The sequence below is a fragment of the Phyllostomus hastatus genome, unplaced genomic scaffold (genome assembly GCF_019186645.2).
Source record: "Phyllostomus hastatus isolate PE091 unplaced genomic scaffold, TTU_PhHast_1.1 phas_contig_210, whole genome shotgun sequence".
Taxonomy (NCBI): Eukaryota; Metazoa; Chordata; class Mammalia; order Chiroptera; family Phyllostomidae; genus Phyllostomus; species Phyllostomus hastatus.
In genome coordinates, this window is record NW_025333737.1 from 21662521 (window position 1) to 21675937 (window position 13417).

The window sequence follows — 13417 nt, forward strand, 5'->3', positions numbered from 1 at the left end:
CTCCCCATGCACCCTTCTTCATTTTACCTCTCAGAAGACAGACCCTGAGATATCTATTCCTGTTCTATATTGCTCAGCTTGTTAGTGGCATAGCCAGGACTCTCACATAGTATTATGATCTTCCATATCGTGCTCGTTTCCTTATACCGCGGATGTGTTTGTTTTTTCTTTTGGGAAGGAGGGTCAGAGCTTAGTTGGCGTCTGTGTGGTGTGGGTTAGTTGTGGTCAACTCTGGAGACAGGGAATTGGCATAAGTGCCTTCTGTAGACTCTGTTTTTTGTGGGCAGAAATGGTGACTTAATTTCTCTTTGCCTCAGTTTTGTTCACTGTAAAGTGAGTTTTTGAATCTCTTTTTAGGTTATCTGAGGTTCCAAAGAAATAATGTAAGTAAAGCACCATTCTGGGTACCTGGGAGACACTCTCTATGTTGGTGCAACATTGTGACTAGCAGTATGATGGTGTTCAGGGAGGGTGGACTAGGAAAGGGCTTCTATTGGGAAATTCAGAAATGTTAAAGGAAATGAACTCCTAGTGGCCCTTGGACCATCTGTAGTGTTGCTGCTGTCTGGGCACAGTGAGCATGAACATTGTTCTCATGGATTCCCAAAGGCCCTAGTTGGATAAATATATCTGAGGTGCTCATGGTAAGATGAGCAACATTGTTTGCTTGAGTAAGATTCCTGGGTGGTTGAATTACTACCTGGCCCTGAACATGCTAATACAGTCTAATGAGTGTTAATACCACCATTGGTGCAAGGGAGGATGAAGTGGACCTGGCCCTTTCAGCTGAGTACTATTACATCAGAGGCGAGCTCAAGCTGATGACTTTATGATACATTAGAAAATTGCTAATGCTAAATTGCAGCCTGAGTGAATGCTGGACACGATGCCAAGGTTTTTGGAAAGAATGAGTTTTTCTCATAGATGTTTGGAAGGTTCTGACGACTACATAAAATAGGAGACTTTAGGGATGAGGGAGAAAATTGAAAATATATTAAGAAATCAGGAACCTGACAGGAATAAACTTAGTGTGGTAGGAAAAGAGCAGACTGTGCCACGTAACACAGTCCACTGTTCTGGTAATGAGACACTTTGATTGCAACACAATGCAGAGCTTACATTCACTGGCGATATCAGGGCTTTCCTGATCGCAACTCAGACAAGCCTGTCTGGGTCCTTTTCTCTTATTATGTACCATACCATATAACATAAGTCTATAAAAACACATTAAAGCCTTTTGTAAAAATGTAAAAGAAAGTTTTATAGCTTACTGGAACATATTACCCAATTTCCAATTACTCTGTCATGTTAGAATACATTGTCTTCAAGTAAATATTTGAATACTGATATATGTTACATCACAATGTCATACTCTGTTTATAAATAGAACCAGAGTGTTTTTATATTGTTCTTTCCAAGTGATACGGCATGTCTGCAGCAACTGTAACAACATGTTTGCATTTCAGTTCTTTGCCAGATACCCCTACTAATCCATTGTGCTGTTATAGAAAGCGTCATTTTGCTATGTTAATTTTCAACTAATAAGTGACTCTTCCCAGTCTTATACAACGATTCTTGTCATTTTGGAGAGAGCTCTTCAAATGGGCTGTGAGGGAGACTGTCTGAATAGAATTTGTTTATTGAACCAGAACATCTGATGTTACAAGTAAATGCATCCATATGCAGATCAGAATTTTCATGGGTGTGCATTTGGAGTGGATTTCCTACTGCCCTACCTTCGGGTGAGCTGAGGTTAGCTTTTTTTTTTTTTCTTTTCTGTCTCTTCTATCCCTCTATCTCCAGTAATACATACCTTTTTTTCTTTTCTTCCTGGAAAGAGATTTGTTCCCTTAGTATCTTTATCTTGTAATATTCCCAGTGTGTTTTTCTGACACGTCTTCAATAAGAAAGATGTCCAAATAAGACTGGAATGATTAAATCACTAAATGCTAGGGTACTCAGGGGCCATAGAGATCTCTGGTATCAGTGGTCTAAGGCTCTAAATGACCTGGTTTAGCTCTCTGAATCTGCCACAGGTGGGGGTCAGGTATGGTTAGCTGGCTGTCTGCTTGTCTGCTTGATAGTGGGGCACTGGTTACCCCAGGTCTAAATAGCAGGTCTTGAGCAGTTTGGCCTTGAATCCTGGCTTAGCCACATACCAGAATTATAACCTTGGGCAAGGCAACATCCTCTCTGAATCCCAATTTCCTTATTATTAGAGGAGGAGGAGGGTTTAGACCTTACTTCAGTGCTGACTAGTTTGGTGATGTTGGCCTCTGTGTATGTATGTGCCTCCATGTTAATAGTTCTCTCATCAGTAAAATGGGTCTAAGAATAAAATTCACCTCAGTAGCTTTGTTACGAAGATTAAATGAGTCAATCCATGAAAAGTTCTTAGATTGACATGCAGCATTTAATGAGCCTTATAAATGTCAGCTCTGATGTTGAAAGTGATGGTGATGGTGCTGCTGCTGCTGCTGCTTATCCATAAGGTGGGAACAGTGGTGGCTGACTGTTGTGCGGGTTCAGTGAGACACTGACCATGAAAGCCCGCAGTACACCACTGATTTGTGATTGGTCCTGGGTAAAGGGTTGTTACAACGCTTGAAAAATACATAAATATAAAAAAGGAGACTCAGAACCCAATATCTACTATTAAATTTGGATAGTTATGTGCAGATATGTCTATCTAATTATAGTCAAACTCACAGTTTAAATGTTATATAAACAGTTTGTGTTTTTTACATAAAGCTTATACTGTATGAATTTCTTCTACACAATAAATTTTTTTAACATCATTTTTAGTGGTTACATTTTCTGTAGAATAGATACTATATCAACCTTATTTAACTGTTAAGTTAATATTGAATATTTGTTCTCTTTACCACACATGATATTTCACTGTATTGCTGCACTGCATTTCTTTGTCCATAATTGTTTGTCTGCATCTGTTTTCTTAGGTTAGATTCCTAGATGTGTAGTTATGGGATAGAAAGAAATGAATGTTCTTATGGTAGTTGACATAGATGGCAAGTTGTGTTCCAAAAAGGATGTAGCAGTTTGCATTCACAAGAAGCATATTATGCCATTTTTAACCATCGCATTAGTGAAGATCTAAAAATAACTACAATACAACTTACAGCAATAGGCTCATTATGCAGGAAAAAAAGCCTATCATGGTGTGTTTAGAAATTTTTTTTTCTGGTCAATTAAATTTTTCTGGTTAATAGAGAGTTGCCAAATATACCAGGGAATAAATTATTAATCTTCAAATAATTAGAAGAGGCTTTTGTTGGATTTTTCAGCCACCACTGCAGATATTATAGGCTGTATTTGTGGCAGAATGCCTGTTAGTAAGAGAGCTTTTCTTCTGACAGAATGGAAGATTTGCTAGGTTCCCATTGAGGAATGGGTGATAAGAGCTAAGTGGACTAGATGTGCTCTGGGCTAGCCAGTCCCACTGTGTCATGTGACTACATCCCCACGAAAGCCCTGTGGAAGGGTAAGATCAGACCCATTCTACAGATGTTGAATTGAGACTCAGAGAGTTTAAGTAACTTTTGAAAGCCAAACAGCTAATAAAAGGTATAGTGGGTATCAAATTGGATCTTGCTGGCTACAAATTCTCTCTTCTTTCATTCCACTGAGTTGCCTCCCAGGGGAACATTTCTGTAGAGAAATCATTCATTCTGTGGCCCAGATGCTACCCTGAGTTAGTCCCGAGCAGTAGGGAGAGGAAAGGAATGGCAATGGCTTCCCAAGGATGGAGTTGGAGCTGGACCCTGTTGCCAGGCTTGAGGAAGTTCATAGCCACCACCTACTAGAAGGAGAGGCACATGCTGGTGTCGTGGTCTGAGCAGGTCCCCATCCTTTCATGTTATAAGCCGAGACTTGCACAAAATACTGTTGACCCTGCATAGAGAGAAGAATGCATTGGGAATTTTATTTAGTCAGTTTTACTCTTGAAGTAGGTTCCTGTGTCTGATGAACTCATTTATCCCTTGGGAACGAACTACCCCACCACCCATATTTTAGCTTTCTAGCTTTTCTTGACTATTATGCTTATCTATGGTAATACAGTTTTGGGATGCCCATTTTGGTTTCCTTGTGCTTTCTTTTTTTTCCAAAAAATATAATATTATAATTTCTTTTTCTGGCCCCTCCCAAACACATATACACCAATTTTTTACAGTCATAGTTCTATAAGGTTTGCCAAGAAGAGCAGTTTTTCACCCTCACCTCTTTTTTCTTGTCTGTCCCTCTTCAGAGACAACCACCATCACCGTTTTAGCTGATCAACTTACTTTATAAAATTAACAAGTTATAATGAACATCTTCTCAGATTAGTGATTAAAGGCCTGCTTCATTCTTTTAGCGGCTGCATAGTACTTACTGTGGGGCAAGTACAGTCATTTATCTAACCAGCCCCTCACCAGTGCACGTTGACGTGGTCTCCACCCTGCAGGCAGCAGTACAGAATGCTGCTGTAGGCATTCTTTACTCAGCTGTCAGACCTTATAAAAGTTAATTCTTTGATGGTACTTTCGTTTTAAAACTGTTATTAAAACAATGGCTTATAGTCTGTACTGTCTTATGGCACAATGAATCAAGGAGTTATTTTTGTTTGCTTATAATCTTTTAAAGTGTTTTGTATATTTTTCCTCCTGGTGAACCTAAAGGGGTATTTTAGAAGCCAACATTTGATAAAACATTGCTTGTAAGAAGTGTAAAATGGTGTTTCAAGTTAAAAAAATAGCAATCTTTGTGGAGCTTCTCTTAGAGGTTTAATAATATTGGCCTTACCATATTACAAAGTTAAGATTTTTTTAACATTAAAAATGGGTTTCTATAAAAAATGGGTTTCTCTGTACCTCGAGGTTATGGAGATTCTATAGAAGTGTAAATCTACTTCTAGGCTTTTCTGTGATTAAGATACTGTCTGCGTTGTTCTCATTCGACGACCAAGTGGAAAAACTTAATTCCTATAAAAATTAGTTCAAATATTAGAGAAACTCTCTGCGGAGAGTTTTCCATTTTTATCACCATATCACTTTTCAAACACTGGAACCTCCCTGGGGCTCTCTTATGGCCTTCTTCCATCATGTGAGCTACAGGGTCGGGGATCAGTCTTCTGCCGATAGCATCTCTGGGGGCCACCCACTCAGGGGTTTGTTTGTTCTGGTAATCCACAGCTTTGGCCTCTGGTGTAGACGTGTGATTAGAACTAAAAGTCAAGATTCTGTGGTGGTGACCCAACCACCAAGAATTCTATTAGAATTAAGCTGGTTCAAACTTGAAGAGATGCAGCCTAGTGTGGCTTCTTAATGTTGGGTTTCAGGGTAATACTTTACATATAACTGTTTTAATTGACTAACCTTTTAGAAAAACAATAATGACAACAAAATTCTTCTTCTACTTCTCACATGTGAAAGCCCTAAGATATTATTTGAATTGGGCTCCAAAATATACAGGTTGATTTATGTTTACTTGAAATATTTTTTTCATAAAAAAAGATTTTGATGATCCAGTTTTGTTGTATATTAATTGTTTGAGGAAATATATATAGGGTTTGTTTCAGTCTGAACTGATTTGCTGGGTGTTTTATATTTTGCATGTTGTATGCTTATATGGTTTATAGTTCTAGAAATAATTAACATTTAAGTTTAGATTGGTTAGACAAATAAGCACAGTTTGTTCCAGTTTTTCATTCACAGTTTAAGTTGGTTCAGGTTACTGAGAAATGTAGCGCCACCATATATAGTTTCTTTTTGTGAAAGCAGATTTAGACAGATTTTTTTTTTAATCAAGGGAAAAGGATTTCTCTCAGGAAATTGTGTGACTCCAATTGATGACTGATCTCAACCAGGCTGTGGGGGTGAGGGTTAGATGAGGCTGTTATTTTTACCATCAGACAGGGAGTCAAAATTGGATCTCTCAGAGCCTTTGATCCCCCCGAAGATTAGACTGTGATCCAGAAAGCAGCAGCTTTCAAGGCTTGCATGAGGCCAGTCTTTTTCTGATCTCCATAGAACATGGCAGCTTACAAAGTGCTTCATGCTGTCTGCTCACTCCTTTGTGGGGTTCAGATTATGGATACCAGACATATCACGCTTAACGAGTGGCAGTTGTTGCCAGAGGACTGGGTGTTGGCTGTTGCTTCCAGAGTAGGCATTTGCTACCAAAATCCCAGCACAAACATCAGGGGCAGGGGAATGGGAAGTCTAAGGGCATTTACCGTTGTAAGCCCTGTAATTGTACATCTCAGGGTCTGCAGGTTTTCCATGATGATTTCTCCAGCCAAAGGACAAAAGTCTTTAGATATGCTCCACTCCACTAGGAGGGGGAAGGGGAGGGAGAGGGAGAGAATGAATGAAATTGTCATCAAGAAGCATCATAAACACTCTAGCAAATGATCTCTCTCAAAAATAGTAAGTTTACCCTCTTTTTCCTATATTGACACATGTAACATTCTTCTCAACATGTCACTTTCAAGTTCACTATTATTTTTTAAAACAAGAGCAAAAAAGTAATTATTCAGCAGTGATTAATATACCTTAAATATTTGTATGTGCATGCACATAAAAATATGCATGCTCAGGCACATTACATATAAAAGTTCATTGTATATAGAAGATAAAGCATGTATTACACATAGAAGTGAAGGGTTCATTAGGACATTACATTTCTGTTTATTCCCCAAGTCTGCTTTCTGCTTAACTATTCTACTGAAAATGCTATTTTAAGGTCCCAGCGACATTCTCATTCAAAATAAAGAAGCCTCCTTTCATTTCCTTCCACAAAATTTGACACCTTCTTCTTCTGGAATTATTCTCTTCCTTCAGTGTCTCATATGCCACTCCCTGGCTCTCCTTCTACTTCCTGATATTATCTCCCAGGCTTTTTATATTGGCTTCTCTTCAGCCCAAGGATTTGGGATTTGTGGCTGACCTCTTCAATGCTCCCTCCACACCGGACATTCCCCAAGTGGATGTTCATTCAAAATTAAAAATAACACCCAAATTCTAATACCCCATTTTACTGTGAAACCATGTTCTTTCGTAACATTTTCTATTGTTTGAAAAAACCATGACCAGGAAAGATAAATTTTGCATCATCAGTAAAAAGTGTCTTAAGTGACAGTTTACATATGGCAGGATTTAAGGCAATTCTAAATGAAGCAGGAGCTTAAGTCACATGGAGGACAAGGTCTACATGTTTCTAACCCTCATGATGACAAGCTATAGACCTTAAGATTTAAACTTTATTCTCTATGACACTTAAATACCTTAAAATTAAGCCAAGCCATCCCTAAATTCTGCTGTTCCCCTGGAGTCACAGAATCCTTCTGCTTTAGAGCTGCAGCCCTTGCATCCTCTGGTTCTTTTCATTGTTCTTCTGGGAATCTGGCTTGCTCTCTCCACTCTCTCAAAATTGCTCTCCTAAAATTCCTAGTGTTCTGATCATCCACAAAACCTCTTTTCAGGAAATCCTGCCACATTGGCCTCCCTTATTTTTTTGTAGCCTTTTTTCCCATTGGTTTTAGTTGCACCCTCTCTCCTCCTTCTCCTACGTTCTGATCCCCTTTCCAGGCTCTTTCTGGTTCCTCCTTTTCTTCTTCCTTGATATGTTTGGCTCTTCTTTTTTATCCTTCATGCTTGCCACACGTAGTGACCTTAAACCACTTTTATGGCTCCAACTATGACTCTTGAAACTGCAATTCTAGGTAAAGCTTCTTTTTCTGGAGCTTTAACTTCCTCCTGTAAATCTTCACTTGAGTATCCTCTAAGTACTTGTCCTTGCCAAAATATGCTTCTCCTCTTGTTTTCTCAATTTTAGCTCATGGTATTGACACATATTCAGTCATCCAACCCCAAATCTCTGAGCAGCCTTACCTCCTTCTTTCCCCTGATTTCTTACAGTGAGTCAATTACTAAGCCCAGTAGGTTCTACTTTTTAAATGTCTCTCACAAGTTTTCCTGTCCCACTCACACTGAAATTAGTCTTGAACAGGCCTTTATAATCATGAGTATCAACACTATAATAGATTTTTATATAGGTCTGATAGATCACTGATCAGCTCTCCTATTCTATTCTTCTGTTCATCTTCCTATCCTCATATACAATCCTCTTACTATAGCCTGAATTATAGTTAAAAAATACACATCTATTTATTTTATTCCTCCACTTAAAATCTTTTGTAGTGCTTTCAGAATAAAATTAATTTTTACCAAGGCTTTTAAGGACCGTCATAATCCAGTCCCATCCTTATTCTGCTGTCTTCAGCTTCCATTTCCCAAAGCAAAGTCCTTGCTGTATAAGTCTCTGTTACCTAATTATTGTGTGTACTTTTATGCCTCTGTGTCTTTTGCTCATCTTCCAACTTTTGCTTGGTAAAATGCTGCTAATCCTTTAAGGCTTGGCAAAGCCAACTTTTAATTCCTCGGGAATAATTAATTAAACACTCCAGTTTCTGTGCTCCCAAAGATCTTTATTCATATAAAAACAAGATTTATTAAACACATGTTATGCTTTATTGTATGTGTCTCTTGGTCTTAGTAGATAGTGAGAAACTTGAGAATAGGAAAGGTGTAATTCTCTTTCCTCTCTCTAGTATGTGGATCTGTGTGTGTGGTGCATAGAAGAAATTTACTGAATAGTTTACAAATATAGACACACACCTAAAATAGACTATTTTTTCCAATGTGGAGATATTTTTTCTTCCATGTACATTTTTTTCTCTAGTCTCTTGCCCTTTGAAGCTCTCAGACATATTGTAAAATCCAGTTAAAATCAAATGAATATGGTTATAGGTTAGCTCTCAAATTGAGACTCTACCTTCTTATAAATAGGTATTCTAAAACATATACACACATATATCTGAATTCATGTTATATATGTATGTGTGTATAATTCTTTTCAAAATGTTTTATTCTGCTTATTATGAGCTCCTAGATCTTGAAGATGTCTCTGAAAGTCAAACTGAAGAAGGTTTGTAATCAGAGAGTAATTTTGCATATAATTTTAATTAAAGAGTAAAAGGAATCATCGAAGGAGTTATCACAAACAAAACAAAATGAAAATCAGTAGCAAACATTCAAAGACATCTAAAAAGAACAAAGAAAATTCTGGAAACAAAAGTATCCTTGATTGCCACTGAGACTTGCATGGCTGATTGATGTGGTGGAGCTCCAAGTTGAAGGTTAAGAATGAAGAGCTTCTGATTCCAGGCTCAGAATTCAGCATGACATCCCAAAAGAAGAGTTAGGGATGAGGGGGGAACAATACTAGATTATTTGGCAAGTGATTAATTAAAATTTCCTCAAAGATACAATCTTTAGAAGTTCTAAACACTATTTTTGATTAAGAACTGTTCATGTTCTATTGAAATATGTTTTACAAAGCATGTTTCAGGTAGAAAAGAGGGCCTGGCTTCTTGAAAAACAAAACAAAACAAAAACACAGAAGCAGGTTTGTAAGGAGGTGTAGTTAGTTCTATTCTGATAGTTGATAGAATGTTTTAAGCATTTAAGTCTAATTAGATCTTAGAACACATATGGGTTTCAAAGGAGGAAGGGATTAAGAAAAGAGAAGGCTCACGTGGAAGGAGAAAACTTTATGTTGGAATGGCCAACTTATTTGGGACAACCGATAGTCTTTTTCCTCTGTGTACTTACTTCCCTGGTTGGTGGACTCTCCTGACATGTAGAAAGGAGCTTCTGGTAATTTAAGGAACAAGAGAGGGAAAAAGAGTAAGCAGGGGTCACTTTGAGAGCCAACAAGGAATTCTAAGAAGGCAAGTTAGCATGGTGTCTCTGGAAAGTTATGTGTAGGTAGTTTAAAAACTTAATATTAAAGCCATGAGAAAATCACATATAAGTCTGCTCTAAATCCCTGAAGGGCTGGAGCCATGTATATGAAGTTTAAAACTATATAAGACTTACAGTTTTAAGATAAAGATCAGGCAACTGTTTCTACTTAGGTCTGGGGATTAGAAGCGGGATGTAATCGTGCAGTGGCTCACAGCAGTTGGACATTATTAGCAAGAAAGGTACCAGACAGAACGTAGGTGTCAGTATTTCTTAAAATTGGCTCTGGCTCAAACTGTAATTCGGCATATTTAATTCAAATAGCTATGAATATTTTAAATGTGACACTTTGTTATTTTAGCAAGTATTTCATTTTATCTAAGCTTTGGAAATACAGCATCATTTGGGCAGGAGAGTTCTAGCTGAACACAACCATTTTTCTGATGGTACTATATAAATCAAAGACCATAAGCATGAGAAGAAAAAGAACTCCTGAAGATCTGGCCTTGTCATCTTAAGTTCTGATGTGAGGGAAAATGAAACAGAATCAGTGAGAAAGGCAGAAAATTCATGACTGGAAGTGTTAGGATGTGCAAACGGAGAATTTAGTCTAAAGCGCAGGTGAATTGCAAGCCCCACATTGTGGACTCTGTGATTAACACACCCTGCTTTAGCTAGGAACGCTTTTAAGTTTCAGGCCAGCTTTTCTGAGATATGAAAGCTATGTATACTAAAGGCATGGAGAAATAACATTGCAACAATGTCCAGTTAACTTCATCTGATGAAAAAATAACACCCAAACCTGTTACTGTCCAGGTTCTCCCTAAAGTCTCTAATGTCTCAAAGCCCAGAGTTGTTTTATCCTGTTCACACTTCAGGAGGAGTATACTGTAAAAGTTCTCCTCTTGCCTCTTGCTCAGGACCCAGCCACACCTTCCACTCTGGCCTCACCAATCACTTGACCTCAGACCTATTGCTTATGCTGTTTTCTCTTTCCGTACACTTTCCGCTGTTCCCAGGTCTTCCTCTTTATTCAGATAGGCCTGATTCAAGGACCTGTCCTTTCCATAGCCTTTCCTGAGTTTCCAAGGGAAGCTCTTTGCCAATTTTCCCGTAGCAATTTTGATATGTCTTATATTGCCCTTGCTTTATTATTTTGTATTTATTTTTTAAAGACACTTGTCTCCTCTGTAGTCTATCAGTTCTTTGAGGGCAGGGACCATGTCAAATTAACAGCAGTTTCCAAAGCACTTATCATAGCACCTAGCCTAGGATATGTGGCTCAGTAAATGCTGGGCAAATTGAATGGTTGATTCTTGACTTTCAAATGTTTAAAGTCTAAAGTAGACAAAAATCTGATGCTCATACATAAAGAATAAGAAAACAGTGTCAGAATAGAAAAAATGTAGTCAAAAGAGAACAGAAGTTGCTTGAGCTTCCCAGTAAGTGGTTGAGATGGAGATTATCCTGGCTTCCAGTTTCCCAGCATCCCAGACTCCTCACTTGCACATAGTGTCTTTCAGGAATCCCCAAAATAAAAGTTTATTTCCTATTCCCTATCAGCATTTCTATGGAACCAAAACAACATTCTTACTGGCCACACTCACCCCGGCGCCTTAGCTAATGAACGGAATTTGGCTAGACTGCCTAGCCCAGCACCAGAACATTATGAAATCTTCCCCTGATCCTTCTAATTGTGCAGTTTCTAACCTTTTGGGCCAACCATAGCACAAGAGGAAGAAAGAGGGAGAGAGGGACGTGCCGAGAAACCCAGAGAGAGATCAAATACAGTCATTTCTAGAGATGAGAAGATGTGTCTTGCTGAAGCATGAACCGCTCAACACTTGTGGCTTTTAAATTGGGAACTGACGTGAAAACTCTGGATCTGGGAATTCTGTTTAGCTCTGTCTGGCAAAATATGAGGTCGGAGCCACTTGCATTTTTTATTTTAAGTTCCCTTGAAAATCCTAAGAGCAGGGGCATGCATTACATTCAAACAAGAATCTTTATTGTTTGCATAGCACACAGTCTTCTAGATAATTAGAAAAACATTTTTTTCCCCCAAATTAAATTTCCCTAGAAAAACAATGATTTAAATTAAGGGAAAAAGCCATTTTTTCCCCAACACTAGTAAAGCCTTCCCGCACCCATGACTTCTAGAGCATTAAAAGCATAGTTGGAAATTGGAAGGCTACATTCATTTATTTACTGTAAGATTCTGCCATCCACACAAATAATGTGACCTGTCTGTATACATTGTATCTTGTTTTAATGTTGTCTGCCATATGCTAGAGTGACACACAAATACAGACAGCAGGCAGAGTAAATATTCAGGTTTCGAAAAGTACATAAGCACTACATAACCTCAGAAAAAGTCAGCTCTACAGTCTGATCCATTTGCTTCTTTTTTTAAAAAAAAGTGATGTTTATTTATTTTTAGAGAGAGGGAAAAGGAGCGAGAGAAACATTAATGTGTGCTTTTCTCTCAAGCACCTCCTACTGGGGACCTGGCCCACAACCCAGGCATGTGCCCTGATGGGGTATTGAACTGGTGACCCTTTGGTTTGCATGTCAGCACTCAATCCACTGAGACACACCAGCCAGGGCTCCATTTTCTTCTTTATTTGCTTCCTAAGAGTTCATCCTATATGAGTCTTACCTAAAATTATTCCTTCTCTTGATCCTGTTGGCTTTTTAAATGAAAAGTATTATAATTTTCATGATCCTTACCATTAGTATTAGGGTTTTTTCTCTTTCCATGCCTAGCATAAAATGCTTAGTGAATGAATGAATATCAGTCTTCAGAGGCCACTTGCTGCCAGCCTAATGTCTCCAGTGAGGTTCGTGGAGCCGTACCTCTCATGTGCTATCTGGTCACTTCACTAGGAGTGTCTTCAAACAAAATTTCTTTCAGTAATGTCTGTAGTTTGGGGATGAGAGAGTGAGTAATCTGCAGCAGTGGAGTCATTAGAAGCATAAATAATCTGCAAGCCCGAGGTCACATGGAAGTCACATTTATAAGATATCTTTCCTTAGTAGATTCATCTGCTGCTCTTCCTAGAACATTAAACTAGGAGTTAGGAAGGTGTCAGATTTATCACAAAGCAGAGTACAAAATCTACTTCTTATGTCACATCTGGGACTAGGTGGCATGATAAGGGTGGCTTTTAGAGGCAGCACAAATAGGGAGAAGTCAGAGCTTGGCCCCGACCCCCATTTAGCTGGGATAAAGGCAACAGGGTGTTGGACTGGATCCATATGGCTCACAAGGGCTGAATGTTGAAGTCTCAGAACTCTGCTGGCTGGTGGTTAACACAGCCATCATTAAAAATTAAATTGTATAAACTTAAAGAAATTGCATTGAAGACAAAGACAGCAAGTACTCAACTCATCACTATTTTTACTGAATTTTATTACTAATTATGCTCTTGGGGTTATTGATACTAATTGTATCTGTATGGTGTAAGTGTATAATAATGTACTACTGCATATCTCTTCCAAATCTATTTAGTGACACCACATTTGAGCTTGAAATTAGCCATGGTGGGAATATTTGCATCATAGAACTCAGCAATGACTATAAGCCAGGGCTAGATTTTTCACTTCGTTGA

General features: G+C 38.4%; 1 protein-coding gene across 1 annotated transcript in view; it reads right to left on the reverse strand.

Annotated features, from left to right (window-relative positions):
• ANKFN1 (ankyrin repeat and fibronectin type III domain containing 1) overlaps positions 1 to 13417 on the reverse strand; it is a 146841-nt gene that overhangs the window by 62871 nt on the left and 70553 nt on the right. The window contains exons 7-8 of the mRNA XM_045837324.1: positions 6236 to 6333; positions 3822 to 3912 (exon numbers count right to left, since the gene is read on the reverse strand). Of these exons, the coding sequence (XP_045693280.1) occupies positions 3822 to 3912; positions 6236 to 6333 (189 nt within the window). The remainder of the gene's footprint in view (positions 1 to 3821; positions 3913 to 6235; positions 6334 to 13417) is intronic.